This window comes from Melitaea cinxia, chromosome 22 (assembly GCF_905220565.1).
Source record: "Melitaea cinxia chromosome 22, ilMelCinx1.1, whole genome shotgun sequence".
NCBI classification, from domain to species: Eukaryota; Metazoa; Arthropoda; class Insecta; order Lepidoptera; family Nymphalidae; genus Melitaea; species Melitaea cinxia.
Window position 1 is genome coordinate 2,653,791 of NC_059415.1, and position 19,987 is coordinate 2,673,777.

Sequence of the window (19,987 nt, forward strand, 5' to 3'; positions counted from 1 at the left end):
TAAAAAAATCTGTATCAAAATTTCAAGTTTTTAGCGTAAAAATGAAAAATTTCATAAAAATTGTGAGATCCCTTAAACCTATTTAATGCGGTTCTGTTGTAAAGTGCGCTCTTTGGGCGCTTTGGATCGTCGATTTAAGGCTTAAAGGCCTTACCAACTTTAAATACCTCCGTTCCAAATTTTATCTTTAACACACTTGTAACCGCTGTGATAGGTACGTGTGCCTGAACATCGTCCATTTGCGGGTTCGATTTCCACTCGCGATGAATGTATTTGTATACAAATTTATTTCGAGTTTGGATGTTTGTCCTATAAGACTGTCTCTCCAGCGTGCGTCGGAGAGCACGTCAAGCTTTCGGTTCCGGTCATTATCATAAAAACCTGATAGCGAACGTTCCTTATAGTAGGAAATATATCCGCCAACACTCAGTGGAGCAGCTTGATGGACTAAGCTCTAATATTTCTCACGTAGAGAAAGAAGCTTATACTCAGCAGTGGAATGTGACATGCTGAATATATCTACTGTGAAATGTGACTTGCTGTGTGGCTACGGCACTAAAGAATTTAGCCATCCCCTCTCTTCCCGTTGGTGTCGTAAAAGGCGACTAAGGGATAACAAGGTTCCACAACCACCTTGGAACTTAAGAAGCCGACCGATGGCGGGATAACCATCCAACTGCTGGCTTTGAAATACACAGGCCGAAGACGGGCAGCAGCGTCTTCGGTGCGACAAAGCCAGCACTGCGGTCACCAACCCGCCTGCCCAGCGTGGTGACTATGGGCAAAACACATGAGTTCACGCTATTTTTGGCGTGAGCTTATGGAGGCCTATGTCCAGCAGTGGACTGTATAGGCTGTAATGATGATGATGATGATGAATGATGAATATATCTATCTATCTATATATGAATGTACAAAGTGAAAGACTCCACAAAGAGTAAGCACGCTCCCCGGCCGGCAGGACCCGTCCGAGCCGGGCAGCTCGGTGATCGTGGTGCGCGCGGTGGTGCGCGGCGGCGCGGCGGCGGCGGACGGGCGGCTGGCGCCCGGCGACCGCCTCGTGTGCGTCAACGGGCGGGACGTGGCGCGCAGCCCGCTCGCCGTCGCCGTGGAGGCCATCAAGAGCGCGCCCCGAGGTGAGTGCGGGCTGCAGGCTACCGGTCGCTATGTTCTAGAGCGGACAGGCGACCGCCTCGTGTGCGTCAACGGGAGGGAGCCGAAACCAACGTGTCATGTTCGAAGAAGTAAAGAACACGGCAAGCGCGTATGTCCGGTACGGTGTATTCGAAGTTGCGGAAAATTCGATAGTTAAAGCAAATGGAATCGATTTTGGTAAAATTGGTATTGGGCTAAACATTCTGACACTTAATCCTTGGTTTTTTTTTAGTTACTCAAAAACAATTACACAAGGTGAGATAGGGCGAAAAACATACTGCTGATACGTTAATGAGAATTCTCTTATCTCATTATATCATTATGAAAACATAATTAATAATAATCTTTTACTCATATTTGAAGTTATTAAATAACATTACTAAATTCCAGTCAAATGAAAAGATAGTTCCGTGAGTTACACAGTCATATTTGGTGATTAATGAAAAAACATATGAAAAAATCAAAATTTACTCCTAACAGTGATTGTATCGTGTGTTAATAAATTAAATCAAAATTAAAACTTTGTATTTACGTAGGGTTTAAAAGCACTTTTGAATTGTGTTATTGTTGTTAATTATAATCAATGTCAAACATAATTTTTCCTATTTTTCGAAAGTATTTTTAGTTTTTATATTCAGAAATGAATCGCTTTTTTATATATGAACGCATTTTAAGGGTATCAACTTTTGTGGTATAATAAATACAACGGTTCTCAATCTTTTTTGCATCAATACCCATTTTATAGAAAATAAATATTATTAGTAAGTACTGTAGAAAAAAATTGTCATTATTAACAATTCGATATACGAAAATATAATTTTTATACATTATTAAAATATAATTAATATTTTTTAAACATTTAAGGCAAAATGTTATTAAATTATACATTTTAAATATAAAAAAATTGTTTTTTTTTTCTGCAGGTATCGTTACAATCGGGGTATCAAAACCGCTACCTTGCAGTACAGTGGTTGGCGGGGAACGAGCGAATGGTCACAGCATTCAAAGCAGCCAGGTAAGAATATAATTTATGTTCGCTTAAAATTTAAGTAAAGTTTACTATATAAGAAATTATATTATTTGACACGAATAGATTAATAAAATGATGATATATTATTGAAATTAAAAATAATATTAATTAATTAAATAAATATTCATTCCAATAAAATTAATATTTTGATTTGTAAATTATAAAATGTTTTTAAATAAAATGTTATTTTTATTAATTTTGTATTTTGTTAAAAAAATATATTGTAATTGAATAAGTGTTGAGTGAGAGTGTGTTATTGTACACTGAGGGGAAAAAATCTAAAAGTAAGTCGTATTTACATTTTAAGCTTTCTCTTTACGCTTAGAGCAGTATTTGTGGATTTTTTCAAGCATGCATTTTTCATTAATATGCATTTTTGTACAATAAAGGGAACAAAACTACCGCTCTAAGAATTTTTCTATAATATTTTTCTATATTTTTCTTTCTTTAGCAAATTTTCCCTTTAGTGTACAATGAATACTTTTGCATGCTTTAGCTACAAATTTAGTTTTTCATTTACTACTACTTTTTTCTTAATACCAAACCAAACTGTTACAAAATTAAACTTATTAAAAATACATAATAAATATTTAAATATTATTAGTAAAATTTATATTATTTTTTCTTTCCAGAGACTGGAATATTTTACAAAAATCCTTCGTCTAATAATGTCCCTTCACCGTGATATAATGGAGTTAGAACTTCAATGTTCTCAAGATGTTACAAACACGCCTTTCAGAGTACCACCGAAGATAAAAGCTGAGATCATAATGAAGTGACATGGGACTGAAATTAAATTTACAATTGTACGATAAAGGATGACCACAGAATAAAAAATCACTAGAAATATTTTAATAATCTGCAGATTCCACTTAAAATACTATTCAGTATAATAGTGTCTATGTGAGATGAACAATGCCACAGAGTACTTAAAAAAATAGCCATATTTTGCTTATCTGCAGATCTTTAGTGAAATACAGTTCTTAGTAATACTGTCTGTGTCCAGTGTCTGTAACAGTGTTTATGGTATATCTTAAACTATTTTGAAGTTCTTATTTTGAGAATTTCCTTTTAAATATGTTTAAATTTATTTATCGTCAAATGCACAATATTCTATTGGATTGATTATCTTTCAAAATCTTTCAAAATCTAAAAAACTAATGTATGGTAAATAGAATAAAATGAAATAGGATTAGTGATATTGGCTTAATAAATGTCCTGCCGAATATTAAACAAAAATTAATATAGTTATACAATTAATATAATCGGTTGTGTGAAACGTAGCAATTTGTGTGTTGTAGTCAATTCTAAATGTGATAAATATTAAAAATTAATGTTATTTTTATAAATATCTAGATGTCAAAGAAATATATATGTTACTTAAATATATTGGCTGAAACATTAGGAGGTACTTGATTTATGCCTGGAAAATTTACTTTGCAAAGTTTACCGCGCAATGATTGGCAGTTGTGCGGGTTTCAGGAAAAACTACGATATTTAATATATTATGGTATTTTTTTCTGAATAATATAGTTAATATGGGTGTCATTATGAGGAAAAATCATAATTGACTTCCCTTATATCAATAAAAATAAAATAAGCTACTGTCTGATATTTTGTTGATAGCTCTCACTGATCAGCTTATATATTCGCATAAAAGCTGACTGAAAATATAAGTGTGTGTCTGGTCTCTTGAAAAATTTATTTACTTTATTACTTATACACGTTTCCTTTAATATTTTGTAGACATTTTTGTCCCTTTAACATTTTGGGGTCGAAAAGTGTAATGAAAAAGTTTGAGAAGTACTGAAAAAATAAAGTCTCATGGAATTAAATGCTCTTAAAACGCAGTAATTATCTGTTGAATAAGCATTTAATCCAAGTTTAGACAAACTTGAAAAATTTCATTTGTTATTGAAAAAAATTCAGATGACATGTTTGATCATTTTTTAGGTTTTCAGTTGTCAATATAATTAAGATATGTTGTTGTTGTTGTTGTTGTTGTTGTTGCTGTCCTAAGGTACCCCAGTGGTACAAAGGGCCCTCGTGAGACGTCTCCATCCGCTCCTGTCCTGTGCCTCTCGCTCCACGTCCCTCCAACTAAGCCCGGCCGCTCGCAGCTCGGCGTCGATAGTCCGCTGCCACGTGTGCGCCGGCCGGCCCCGTCTCCTACTCCCGCGCGGCCTCCACGTGAACGCGACCCTGGCGGCGCTGTCCTCTGGTCTTCGGAGGGTGTGTCCTATCCACTTCCACTTCCGCTGAGCAATTTCTTGCTTGATCGGGATTTGGTGGCATCGATTCCAGAGATCCTCGTTGCTGATAGTGTTCGGCCAGAATTTGCGCAGGATGAACCTAAGGCATTTGTTGACGAACACTTGTAGCTTGTGCGTCAGACCCTTTGTCTCTTTCCATGTCTCGCAGCCGAAGAGCAAGACAGACTTCACTAAGGAATCGAAAAGGGAAATCTTGATCCGCCGGGTGAGCACGTTCGAATCCCAGACCGGTTTTAATTGGGCAAAGGTGGCTTTCGCTTTTTTGATTCGCGCGTCGACGTCGTCATCAGAGCCCCCGCTGTTGGTCACGGTGCTGCCGAGATATACAAATTTCGTGACAGTTTCCAGTGGTGCCCCGTTGAGTGTGATGGAGCGATTGTCGCATGACTGAACACGCATTTCGACGGTCTTCCTAGTATTGATTCGTAGCCCCTTATCTTGAGCTACCTCTCGTAATGAGTTCAGCTTCATTTGTAGATCGGGCAGTGAAGACGAGATCAACACTATGTCGTCCGCGTATTCGAGGTCCTCCAGGTGCGAGCCATCGCTCCATGCGATGCCTCTAGGTGTCTCGGTTACCTTCCGCATGACGTCGTCGAGCAGGATGACGAAGAGCAGCGGCGACAGGAGGCAGCCCTGTTTGACTCCTGCAGTCATCGAAATTGGTTCCCCTAGGGCTTGGTCGTGCACTACTCTGCAAGTACTGTCATTATATAGGGACTGGATTATACCTATATACTTGCTCGGTATTCCTCTTCGCCTGAGGCTGGACCACAGTGCGCTCCACTTCACGGAGTCGAAGGCTTTTTCGAAGTCGACGAAAGCCAGGAAAAGTTCGGCTCGCCACTCCACGCACGATTCGATGAGTACGCGCAAGGTGTTCGTGTGGTCAGTGCATGAACGCCCAGAACGGAACCCGGCCTGCTCCTCCCGAAGTGTTTTCATAATCTCTGGGGCCATACGGTTGAGAAGTACTTTTGCCAGTACTTTAGTAGCAGTTGGTAAGAGCGTTATGCCTCTCCAGTTATCACTGACTGACTGAATTAAGATATAAAATAATATAATTCTTGTACATGTATTATTATTGTAGGTTATGTAGATGTTTAAAGAACATTGTCAAAACTAATCTAGATATAATTTATTGGGCAAAAACACTCAGGTATAACTTATATGGAATTTGTGGTAAAATAAGTAATATTTGCTTGAAAATTTATTTTACTGCGACCCTTTGGTACAGAAATAAGACCTTGTGACAGAATATAGGCTACCTTTTAGCGAGAAAAAAAGGGTTTGGAGGGCGGTTACTCTACTAATGAAATGCATACAAGGTAGGTGGTAATAAAAGTATATGAGACGGAATTTATATTACATCCTTTTATAATTTGTTTTAAAGATATATTATGATAGTGTTTATTTATTAGAATGATAAAATTACAGGTAATTCCTAAACATATCATAGGGTTTAAGCTTCGTTCAGACAAAAGTAGGTATTATTTATCTACTTAATTACATTAAAAATATTATAGAGAACTAAGACATTAAGATATTTTATTTATTGATGTTATTTTAATCTAATAGAATAAAAAACAGAATTAAATGTAATAAATCGTTGTAAGACTGTAATTTATGATTGAGATCTTAAGGTTGTAGAATTAAAATATAAATGTAGTTTTTTTTTAAATTTATTTATTATTTTTTAATATATTTTTGTAATTTATTTACTTAGGCAAACCATTATTACAACACTAGTCAAATAAAAAAAAATTGCAATAAAACAATAATCAATCAAGTTTCCACGAAACATAATAATTAAAAATTCCTTTGCGTAGTAAAAAATTTTTTTTTTTTTAATTAAGATGGACCTCCTTACTTTAGGCTAGCTAGTTATAGGTTTTTGAATCAATTTGTACGAAGCTTACGTCAAGATAGAATTTTGACGTAAGCTTCGTACAAATTGATTCAAAAACCTATAACTAGTAGGAAAAACCAGAGATTGATAGATTATTGAAAACGGCCAATGAAAAGCCAGATGAAATGGTCTGGTATAAGAGAATCGTCCTAGAATTTAATTTAATATTTTGCCAATTTGGTATAATCAAGACTTTTTAGAACTACTATTCAAAAATAAGTTAATAAATACAAATAATTGTTGTAATAAATACGGAAACGTCAATTGGAACTAAATTAGTAACAAACAAAGTCTTGTCATTTAGTAACAAGGTCATAGTTATAAAAATTTTAAATGCCTTGCAATTCCAGTAATCTTTAAATTAAAAAGCAACAAGCTTATCTACAATATTATGACACATTGCATACTAATTTTATAATAGTGGCTTTATAATAGTATTGTAATGATATTCCGATGGAATGACAGTTTAATGAAAAGCTAACAAAATATAGTAGTTGAATTTCTTTTGTAAACCGAAAATTTAAATAGTAATTTTAAACATTGTTAGCAATTTTGTTGCAATATAATAAAATTAATTCATAACTTATAATAAATATTTACTAATTTATTTATTTAAATCAAAAGAAATAAAGAGTAATCTACAAGAAACAACTACCTTACTCTCTACCTGAGTACGTGGTATCATAAATAGCCTTTGGTATATATAATACCTGTTATATTAACATGAAAAATGCAGAAATTGAAAATAGAATAATAGGTCTATCCCAATCTTTTCCTCAATCTGTTATACCATAATGCACAAGCTATTTATAGATTTTTATTATAAGGTAATGTATAACAAAAAAATGTGTCATATTTCCAAATATATTATTGGTTAGTTTGAAATTAAATAATACCTTAATAGTAACATTTCTATTTACTTCTTAAATCAGTGTGAAGGTTAGTTGTTAAATAAGTTTCAAAAAATAGTTTCGAAATGTATTGTCTCTATATGTTAGCTTAAATAAAAAAATATCACTATGAAATGATATCAAACACTCCATACTTTGTTACATTTTTGTTTGTACTTTTTGATCAATAAGTTTTTATTATACGTTGTTAAGAAATTGTTTTAAAACACATAGCATATTAGAAGGCTCAATAGATATTGAAAGTTCTAGTTCTATAAAATGATTATGTAAATGATACGCGTAATTACATAAGTATATAAGGAATAGAAAAATATTGTTGCAAAATTGAGAATATTTTTGATGTTTGTTGCTTTAAAAACAGCTTTATCTAAATGTTTAAAGCGCTTTGTCGTGTGCAAATAAATGTTTTAAAAAAATGTTGTATTTTTATTTCAATTATCTTTTCAAAACCTAAAGTTTGTTTTTGCTACTCAAAGGTAATGTGGCATTTGAAGAATTATATTTGATGATTTCAGTAATTCCAAGTTATTAAAAAAAAAGTAAATTTTGCCTTATCCATATTCTATTTATTGGTAATTAGATAAATAATCCAAACGTTTATTAATATGTGAATTAAAAACAAAACTTAACTGTATTTTTTTTTGTCTAGGAATGCATTAATTCGTTGGCTTCAGACGATCAAACCGGAATGGATTCCTTTCACGAATGCTTGCAAGAGTATGGAGAAGGTTTAGAAGTTGTTCAAATATGTCTAGAGCCTGAAGAATCATCGATAAAAGATGAAGAATTATCAGCACTGGCAGATATCAGTTATGATGAATATAAAAAGGACAATATAGTAAACGACAGTGGTAAATGCATTTCTCTTGGAATTAAGGGGAAAACGGAAAAGATGAATGGTATTTCAGAAATAAAATCTTCAAAATCTGCTGATTCGTTGGATGACCAAGAGGATGATTTGACAATGACCGAAGACGACGTACTTCATGCACCTAGAGAACTGACTATAAGGAGTAAATCAGCAGACAGAAAGGAAATTGATAGTGATAGATGTTTATCGAAACAACAAAGTAAAGATCTATCGACGTCAGATGAAATGGTTTTTGCAGTAACACCGACTGGCTTAGAAAGGATAAGTTTTGAAAAGTATTGGAAAGAAGGCGATGTCAATAAAGACAAGCTGAAGAATGATGAAAGTTGGAAATCATTAAATTCGCCAACAGACGAGACTGCGACTTTTTACGACGCAACCACTAGAATTTCCGTCCAGGAGCAAAACAATTCTCTATTGTATATAGACCATGAAATCGACGGTTACGAAACATGCCTTGATGATGACTCGTCTGTTAAGTGTTCGAAAAAAAACAGTCATAAAATTAACGGCGATAGCGAGATCAAAGAGTTAGGTAAACACGATAAAATATCTATTAGCAACAGAGACAACGACGCTTGTGCCAAAACTATTAACGATCAGAACACTGCCAATGCCGTTGACGATTTGTCGTCTTATGGCTATCCATACGTCGAAGAACATATAATTAAACAAATGAAATCATTAAGAATAGAGCCGTTAAATATAAATATAGGAACAAAGAAACCAAAAAAAAGAAGTCCTACGAAACCGTCCAAAAGTGAACGCCATTGCGTTGAGTACTATAATGACCAAGCGGAATGCTTAAAAGAGATACATCAAAAAAAGCTTAGAGAAGAAGAGGAAAAGAAATCAAAAGAACAGCAGAGAGTTTTACAAACAAGTCTAATTACTAGGGAAAAGAAAATGCTTTCAAAACGTCAATTGAGTGAAGAGTCAACTGACGCAGAGCCTACTTACGTTCCAGGCTGTCATAAATGTTTTCTTGAAAGTTATGCCTATGAAATTACTAAAGCGTATATAGCTGAGGCTACAACTTGTAAATATTGTGACGTTATTAGGGATATGCTAGAAATACCTGCAATTATATCGACTAGGAGGAGATCAGCTCCGGCGTTAGTTAATTTAGATAGTCCCGGGTCTGAGACAGATGATGAAGATCTTTTGGCTGTTCCTATCATAAAAGATAGAAGACAATCGACTGGACCATTAAAATTTCCAGTACCTGCTAGGAGATCTAGGTAAGTAGTTTTATTAACTGTTTATCTAAATTTATATTAATGAGTACATTATCATGAGTATTTTATTGATTTCCTAACGCGATTGCATAAAATTATTTATAGTCCAAAGTTTATTAAACTGAAACAACAGTATCCCGTAGTTTTATGTTTTAAATTCGAACGTGCTATTGTTTTGACAAATGGGTTTCGTTTTGAACCCGTCGTTTCGAAGTCGAACAAAAATACCAAGGCTATAAATACTAGCGCAAATTAAATAGTACTTTGATCAAATAGTGATAAATAGAGTGGATTGACTTAGAAAAATTAGTTTTTGGATTTCAATTTTCGACATCACTGTCTATATTTTTAGTTTTCGTACAAATTTCGTAATAATGATATAAATGAAAAAATACTGGTGAATAAGGAAGAAAAATATTGTATAATCAAATGTAATGAATGTAATCTTTTTATTTACCCACCTACGACGTTAATTCCTTGTAAACAGAGCTCACGAAATGCGCAAAAGATTTTATTAGATGACTAGCTCTATGGATTCACCACTCATCTAGGATTTCCCGCTTATGTAACTTCAAAATAATACTCTATTAAAATTAGACAACTTAATTCTTTATTCTTATATAATTACAATTTATTTATTCATTTATTTCTGTTATTATGATAAACATTAGTTTTAAAAGTTTTTGAATATATGTAAATGTGTTAACGCTTAGTGATAAACAAAAATAAGCTCACATTGCATAACTTTGAAATCATCATCATCATCATCATTCCAGCCTATTGCAGTCCACTGCTGGACATAGGCCTCCACAAGTTCGCGCCAAAAATACGTGAACTCATGTGTGTTGCCCATAGTCACCACGCTGGGCTGTCGGATTGGTGACCGCAGGGCTAGCTTTGTCGCACCGAAGACGCTGCTGCCCGTCTTCGGTCTGTGTGTTTCAAAGGCAGCGGTTAGATGGTTATCCCGCCATCGGTCGGCTTCTTAAGTTCCAAAGTGGTAGTGGAACCTTGTTATCCCTTAGCGCCTCTTACGACACCCACGGGAAGAGCAGAACTTTGAAATACGATTAAGAAAAAAATATTTTCGATTTAATTGTGTATATAAATTGGACTAAACTACGTATGAAATGTTTTCAAATATTTATACATGGGACCTCATGGAATATTTACCTCAGGGTGTACGCAGACAGTACGTTTCCCGAACATGTGACCATTAATGCGATGAAGCCCTTTCAACGAGGACAAACTTCTTTCATACTAATCCTTTACTTATGTAATATGGACCGTAACATTTTATAAATAAAGTTTATATTATAATAACGTATAATATTCAGTAAATTCTCGAGTACAAGTGGAAACAGTCCTTGAATATATCGGTAAAAAGGTGGTTTTCGGGTGTAGACGTAGTTTGTAATGTACGTCATCTATTTAATATCAGTTCTTCAAGTTCAAGAGTTTTAATTGTTAGTATACTCATGAGAATTGGTGAGGCGGTTTTGATGGCTATTGATTTATAGTTTCTAATTAATTTTTAAGCAGTGAGCGGAACAGTACCATTCTATTAACTTGGAGATACAAGAGAAGGAAATTTATATTTGTCCGAAAATCCGTACTCACATTTTGTTGTCCAATTACTGAATTGTCACTATCGATATTTCCCTGATAAAACAATTTTTGACGATACGATTTCTTGAGTTATCTGTTTATTTCATAAATTGTCTTATAATGATGCTTGAGGTGATTAATGAGACCACCGTATTCTATGAGTAGCACAACTTAACATTTGTTTACTTTGATTGATTGGGCTCATAATAATCCGTTATAATACGACGATGGTGTTGTTTACTTTAGTATCATGACCTAAACCAACAATTGTCATTGGCAAAAATCAAATCCGTCAACGCTAGTGCTACAGCTAGTTGCTACTACCACCGCTCTGATCCATCCTCCAAGATAATTATTGAAAAATAGACATTTGCGAGAAAAAAAAATATGTTCCTAATAAATTAAAAGTTACAGGAATTTTATCGTCGGTATGGGTTAAATAATTCAGAATACAATTACTATATCTATATTCGAAAATTTTTGTCTAAAAACCGTAGCAGAGATAGCGGGAAATGTACTATAGTTTATACTTATTTCGAAAGTTCATAATCTTGTGGGTGGGTTATTTTCGTAAGGTAAAAATGTCCTCTCTTAGTGTACAAACAAGTTCATATTTTTTTATAAGACTAAGTCGGCAAACAAGCGTACGTACGGCTCACCTCATAGTAAGCAATTACCGTAGCTTATATGTAGACGCCTGCAACAACAGAAGAATTGCAAATGCGTTGCCGACCTTCCCAATCCTCCCAGGAGCTCTGGTTACCTTACTCACCACAGGAACAACACTGTTTGAAAGCAGTATTATTTAACTGTGATATTCAGTGAGGTCTAGGATAGGATAGTCTAGGATATCTCCTACTATGCCCTACCTCAGTTAAATTTATTTTGTATTGTTAAAAATAATTTTGTCTGAGCTTCATTCAATTTTGGTACATTTTAGTCATAGTACAGAATTGATTTGCTCTGTTACGTAAAACGAATCATTAAACGTTAAGCTTGAAACGATATGATGGATATTTGATTTGATATTACTAGAAATATCGGCATATTGTGATGTGATATGGACATAGATCACCAAGTAGCCTACGATATGGACCAATAAAAAAAATATTACTTAGGCTTATTGACATATAAATAACATAAAATGGGATTATAAAAAAAATATGACATATTTATAATTTTGGAAACCTTTGCATTTCTTCCCAACCAAATGAAACTAAAACCTGTTAATTAATGAATCTACAATTTAAAACTCTTTAAAAGTAATTTAATATTGTAAGTATAACCTAACCTCCCGAGTGTTCAGCAAGTTACCTGTAACGTTTTACCTGTTATAATATAAAACCATAATTCATTAAAAAAAATTAAATTCGAAGAGAAGCATTCCCAAGTGAATTAACCACTAAACTAAATTACAATCGGGTTCAATTTAATATCGTTAACTATTGCAATTCTTTAGACTCTTTAGAGAATATAAAAATATCCATTTACTCGTATATGGAGTTTCATTATGTTAGTAAAACTTAGCTCCATAAATTACTTTAGTTAATACGAGACATTAGGTTTTTATCGTTTTTGTTCTATGACTAGTCGTGGATGTGACTTCGTTTGTATGAATTATAAAAGTTTTTTTTTTAAATTATTATATTGACTTTATTTTGCGTAAGAGCGTCGCGATTGTTTTTAGATCATTGTTCATTTGTTGTTTATTATTTAAAATAAATACATGTAATTAAAGTATTTGTTTTCAATTAGGTTTGTGGGCCCGAATTTTTATTATCTCTGTCAACAATAGTGTTGGTTTTAATATAGCCATGTTGAGAATGAACATACAATACTAATTCAGATTCGTGTCAGCTCCTAATCCACAAAATTAGGATAAACCTTGCAGTATTAATCAATGTGGAAAGTAACAGCCTGGAAGATAAAGCTTGAATTAGGACAATAATTCTCGGCCCAATAGGAGCCAAGTTTATTTTTACGAAGTAAACACGAGTTCGTTGCAATTATCCGCTACTTATGGATGAAAACTTAAATAAATAATAAGTAGGTGTACTGAAAGTAAGAAAATATGTATAAATAATTATTTAATAAATAATACGAATAATATTAATATTTAATCATTCTAATTTACGTACAGATTTTTTTTATTATCTTTTCTGTGCTAGGTAGACGACAGTATTTTAATAGAGTTTATAGCTGACCTATTTGTTTGAAACTGATGTCCATATACAGTAATTTTGTGATTCGATCAGCCCCAAGAGACAACTGGATGCCAATCAATAGCTTTGATGTTGAATGGAAAACAGCTGTTTTTATTAACACATTACGTATATGTTAATACGCTCATTTAATTTTAAAAGATAATAATTTATTAGTGAAATAGATTAGAAGCAACTTTAATTATACATTATTTTAAGCCGTATTATTATTCGTATAACTGTATTGGTTCTCTAACATAAAGAAAGATTCAAATACGCATTATTAGGAGTAACACCAAAAATTACTCGTCACATCTCACCACACGAGAAGCACCAGCTGTCAAATACAAAAAGAATCATTAAAATCGGCGCACCCAGTAAAAAGTTATTATAACATAAATCTATACAAATAAATAAAACTGGAGTGTCTGTTTGTAATATTGAAATATTAGCTTTTTACTAAATGCATATGGATGTATACACGGTACATATACCATAATAACATTTTTTTACAATTTTTGTCTGTATGTCTGTTTGCTCCGGCTAATCTCTGAAACGGCTGGACCGATTTTGCCGGGACTTTCACTGGCAGATAGCTGATGTAATAAGGAGTAACTTAATCTACTTTTATTTTAGAAATTTATTTGTTTCGTAACTCTGCGCACTGAAAATATTTTTTTTAATTTCACGCAAACGAAGTCGCGGACACAGCTAGTATAAAATATAATCGAATTTAGAACCCACTAATTTTTCGAAGTCGATTGAAAAGAAGAAATAAGCCATTAACCATAAAGACGGATGGAAAAGGAAGGAAGTTCGCAATAAGGATCAGAACATTTTGTATGCGTTATCATCGCTTACAATTGTGACTGAACATAAAAATCCTTCATTAGTTGCAGCCGTCTGATCTATCTCCTTATTTGATGTTAAATATCTTCCTCTATATTTCATGTTAAATATTTTCCACTTCTGAATATTTTTAACCAACTTCCAAAAAAGGAGGAGGTTCTCAATTCGATTGTATTTTTTTTTAATGTATGTTACTTCAGAACTTTTAATTGGGTGGACCGATTTCGATATTTTTCGATATTTCGATTTTTTTTTTTTTTTTTTGAAAAGGTGGTGCGTGTTATTTGGTGCCATTTAAATTTATTTGAGATCTAACAACTACTTTTCGAGCTATATCTAATAATGCGTTTTTACTTGGCTATTTTATCGTTGACCTACATTGTATTATACCGCATAATTTTTTACTGGGTGTACCTATTTTGATGATTTTTAATTTAATCGAAAGTTTATGCTTATCGTGTGTCGCATTTAAATTTCATCGAGTCTGATTACAACTACTGAGTAATCTTTGATAATGCGTATTTTCTTAACTGTTTATTCATTTACCTACGTTGTATGAGTATTGAAGACGGTTTTCTTTCGTTTGCGAGCAAACACAATTATTTAAAATCTATTTAAGTAACATCGTGATAATTTTCCGTAAGAGTGTGGTGCTGTTGTTAAATCAGCTTTAAGTTAGCAGCTTTTGTTTGAATCGTTGTTATTTGGCTACTGTTTTAAGCTCTGACATTATTTGTTATTGGATTGACCAACAAAAAATTAAAGCACACAGGCACATGTCTCTGACAATGAAATGACGTAGTTTCTACAGCAACTGACTTCTCACCAATCGCCACGCGCCATACAGATATTTGGTATGCTCTAAGTATTTTTGTATGTCAGCTCAGTCAGCTGTGCATCGTCACTTAAGCCTATCGCAGGCCACTGCTGGACATAGGCCTCCACAAGTTCGCGCAAAAAATGGCGTGAATTCATGTGTGTTGCCCAAAGTCTGCTACTATTAGCTTATAGCTGTGTATATATTTATGTAAATCATGATAGTATTTAAAAACAAACTGCACGTGCGCATAATGAGAAAGGTCAAGTGCGTTTTTGTAAATAAAATACATATTCAAAATATTTCTTGTTTCTCCAAATTTAAAATAATTTAACATTTCTGTGAAAATATAAAACACGTGGTAATTTTACGACGACAACCTCATTACTGTCAAAAAAATATATGCCACTTATATTCACAAAAACACGCACACATACAATCAAACGCCAAGATGACAAGAGCGCTCTACAGCGGACGTTCATTATTTTCACTCGATATTCGTCAACTCTTATAGCAGCTTGTAGCATCATACTATTATTGAAAATTATCATTTGATATCAAGAAGCCAAACAAATGCATGTTATGTCAAACAAAACCACAAATATGGAATGAATGGCGCAAGAAAACGGTGAAGATTAAAAAAGAATCTCTATTAGTGATGGGAAAGCCATTATATTATAATATCGATAGGAATTAATGTTATGTAAAATAACAATCAGTTGCAAGGGGATGTAAAGTTTAATTCGCTACAACTACTGTTATTGTTCAGCTAGTATTATAGTTATAATAAATGGCACAATAGCAGATATACCATTAATAATAACAAGGTCGTAACAATTTCCATTTAAGAGAAAAACAAACAATTTTATATATTTAATTAGGTTTGTATATTATTTCGTATGAAAAAGCAAATAAATTAGTAGTATCAGACTGAACAATATTGTCCATTAATTGCTAAACGAAATGTGAAAAGGTTTTACCTACATTAATTTCTTTATAAATGAAAATAAATATTTTAATAAAATTGTAAGATTTGCCTGTACTATTTCGTGTTACTTAGTTCATTTTTCTTTTTGGCTATCAATACTGCCAAAAGAGTATAGACGATGACGCTAATATTATGTAGGAAAACTAATATTAATTATACGTAAAAAATTCTATAATTATTTCAAAGTGAGATATTTTAAAGAACCTATCGCAGGTATTCCAATATGAACACTATGCATTTTTTGCAAAACCTGAGTTGGTGTTTTTTCAAACAATATTATTTTTGACATTACTTTTAATATATGTAATGTTATTATAACATTTATATTCTACGTAAATACGTAGGTAATACTTTCCATAGCTAACAAGTACTTCTTAATTTCTTAATCATCTTTCATTCTTAAGTACTTCCTCATATTGACAAATAGAGATTTATGGAAAATTCTTCATTTCTTGGAATGCAATTTGCAATAAATTTTATATTTTTAATTCACTCACGGACAATTAAAATTATTAAGAACGTTATCAAAATCAAACAAAGCATTAAGCTCGTGTAATGCTATATGACGTATAACGTGTATATGCTATGATATATATGAAGTAATAATGGGAATAACGTTCGTAGTAATAGTTAACGCCTCAATTGATTAATCTAACAAAAGAGTTATTGATTCAACCTTGAATCGCAGAGGTCGGATCATACATGATCAGTTAAATCTCGATTTATATGAAAGATATGTATACTGCACATTTATTGAATATAATAGAATCTGCGCGTGATTTGGTCCGCTATGAGTTTAGGAACTAGTTAGAAATATTGGCAATAATATTAATTATCTGACTCGGCGTACCTCCTGCCGCCATTTTTTTCGCGCGTTATCAGTTTATGTTAAAATTTTCTTATATTCTTCTTTTCTTATATCCTCTTTTATAAAAAAATATTAAACTTAAGACATTGGGAAAAATGGCATTAGCGTCGAATCACATCCAGTTTTGCTAGGTATTCACAGGGTTGTCGGTCTGCTGTCTTACCGAATAATCATCTGTAGGTCAAGCGAAATGCATTATGTTTGACAAAGGTAGGTAATTTAGAGCCTATGGATGTTGTGTTTTTAAATTAAAAAAATCTTGTACTGAGAATGCAAAAATAAATATTCAATTTAGTCTAGTCGTTCGGGAGTTAGGCGCTTACATACATTTCAACGATTTATTTTTATGTATATAGCTTCTAGACGTTCATTATCTAACAAGAAGACTATTTAACACAAGAAATGGTAAGTGAGGACTTGGGACATTAAGTAATTAGCCATTATTAAAGATTAATAATGTATTTTATTATTTAAAAAAGTTGTTTATTTTATAAACAATGATTATTCACTTTAACTAATGATTAGAATTTTTTTATCGATAACGAAGATTGAATGTTGCGCATCACTAAAATAAAATTGCTAATACGGGTAATTGAGTTATGGTTAGCCGACCTCATTGTACCATTACGGATTGACAACTTGCTGCCTATTCACGTTTTACTGTCCTTTATTCCGGCCAAAATTTAGTTTTAGACAACAGCACGTTATATGAAATTTGGCGTTTGTCGGGAAATGTAGTGTTGTGTTTTACTATTACATAGGTGAGTGCATCTACTTTATAAATATAAATAATGCTAGTGATGTGCGTAGATTTATAAAGACAATGATGACAATTTACGTTTTAATAACGTTTAACATATCTCGTAATTTTGTTTATAATTAAGTGAGTACGAATTTTTATAAAGCAAATATCTAGTTGAAATGTTGACGCAGTGTAATTCAATTAGTAATACTTATAATATTACATATATCTACGGTCATATATTGGATGAGTACCATAACTTGTACAAGTATATAAACGTAGCGTATTGGTAAATAAGTATAGGGTATTTATATTCAAACTGAAATAGTGTACCTTGAACCTTACCATACCTGAGAATACCTTATTTTTGCGGGAGTTGCGTGCTTTTAAAGATTTCTGAGAACCTTGAAATTTATTAATGTTATTTGATTGCATATTGACAAAATAATAGATTACTATAGGAATCGGATTACCTGTTTTGTATTAATAATTCAAAATGCTTTGATAAATCCACGACACCTGTGGGTGGATGTGCGTACAAGAAGGAGACAGAAAAGAATAAAGTAAAATAAGTTTCACAAGAATGAAATTAATACGAGTAAAAGTGAAATTGAATAACAAAACAAAATATTTGCGAATATTATTTGTAGGATAACTATGGGCAAAACACATGCGTTTACTTCACATTTGGCACGAACTTGTGGAGGCCTATGTCCAGCAGTGGATTGTATTAAGCCGAAGTGATTTGTAGAATACGTTTTTATCAAATATATTTATTTGAACAAAAATCAGTAGATATGAAAATAAATAAATCAATCACGTATTTTCTGTTCCTGTTTACGTCCTCAACCCACCTTTCGACCAATTCGTCGATGCCATTCCGCCAAATATCACCCGTTCTGGTATCGATGAAGTTGTTGAGCCAGTTTCTAAGATCCTCTTATTTGTCGAAGGTAACGTCCCTTATACGGTTGAGCGGAAAAGATGGTAATCCGTCGAAACCAGGTCCGGAAAATACGGCACATGCTGAAGAAGCTCCCATTCGAAGTCATGGAGTGTGGCTTTGACGATTTGCGCAATATGGGGTCTAGCGCTGTCGTGAACGAGTATGGTTCGGCCTTGTTGATAGGGTCCGTTCAGTTGAATAATCTCTTTCACGCAGTTATTTGGCATATGGCATTCCTTTTGAACCCGTTTAATTCTAGTGCACCTTACTTGCCAGTCTCCCTAAACGCAGGCACAATGAAAAATTCATTTCCCCTCATAATTCGGTCATAAAAGTGCTGTTAATGACCGCGTGTTGCTCGATGGCGGACACTTTTGAGAAACAATTCGAAAGCGACTTCCTTTCAGTTTTCGTTAAGCTCACGAGGCTCTGATCTGAGGCTGGATCTGAATTATTTTGTGATTGCAGTTACTTTTTTTCGGCCAATTCACGGCTTGTTTGACGACCTTCCTTCAAAAGAAAATATAAAAAGCTACGAACTTATTCACCAACCAAAACATTGTGTATTTATTTATTTAACAATTTTTATACGTACAAGATTATACACAATATATTTGTCATGGAAACTCACGTAAATAAATATAATGTATATATTACTTTAGCTAAAATATTGCATCAATAAACGATATTTCTAATATCATACAATAAATCTAATAACAGAACAGATGTGTTAAGTACAACATTAATCGTCAATAGATATTCATCTGATACCACGAGCACGCCGAGGATCAAAATTGTGCATCCGGTGCATTGAACTGCGAATCATTCACTCAAATGAGCAGCGGGATGTGTTATTACGTGTGGGAATTATACATTTCCTTGGAATTCCTTGAGACTATTTACTACAATGCTAATTTTTAAACAAATAAAAAAAAAAAAAAAATAACAGGTTCTTAATTCGACTGTATTTTTATGTCTCATAACTTTTTACTCGTTATAGCGATTTTGATGATTCTTTTTACTCGAAAGCAGGTGCTAGTGATGTAGTCCTTGCGCGAGATCTATCGAGTAGTTTTAGAGTTATCCCCAATAATTTGTAGTTGAAGGTCATTTCTTTTTTGTTTGAGAATAGAGACAATTGTATCAAAAATTATAAAACATAGAATAACGTGTCGGTAAATAACGCTGCTTCTGACGAGAACTATTCGACTGTTACGTAATAAATCCGTATTTGATTTATTAGTTATTCGACTACCTACTTTGTATTATTTTCGTTGATAAAAATTGAAGTTGTTTTTGTTTTTTTGTTTGTGACCAAATACAACTGTACAAGGAAATACGACTGATTTTTGCTAGTAAAAAGTAAATTAAATTAGACGTTAATAAAATTCGAGGGTTAGGTTTTAGGTTGGATGAGGATTATCTGTGTACTAGCTTGTAATATAATTTCAAATTTCGAAATTCGGTAAAGACGTGTTGCATCAGATACACAAAAATAACGTACAATTTTGGCTTTATTGTCGAAAACAAATTGTGGAAACAATTGCCAAATAAGACAATGTGCAGAATTGAACGTGTTAC

At 33.0% G+C, this 19,987-nt stretch overlaps 1 protein-coding gene across 1 annotated transcript in view; it reads left to right on the plus strand.

Moving 5' to 3' along the window:
- The window catches only part of LOC123664387, a 229,224-nt gene that overhangs the window by 79,150 nt on the left and 130,087 nt on the right, over window positions 1-19,987 (plus strand). The window contains exons 15-17 of the mRNA XM_045598933.1: window positions 962-1,136; window positions 2,079-2,170; window positions 7,928-9,390. Coding sequence (XP_045454889.1) covers window positions 962-1,136; window positions 2,079-2,170; window positions 7,928-9,390 — 1,730 coding nt within the window. The remainder of the gene's footprint in view (window positions 1-961; window positions 1,137-2,078; window positions 2,171-7,927; window positions 9,391-19,987) is intronic.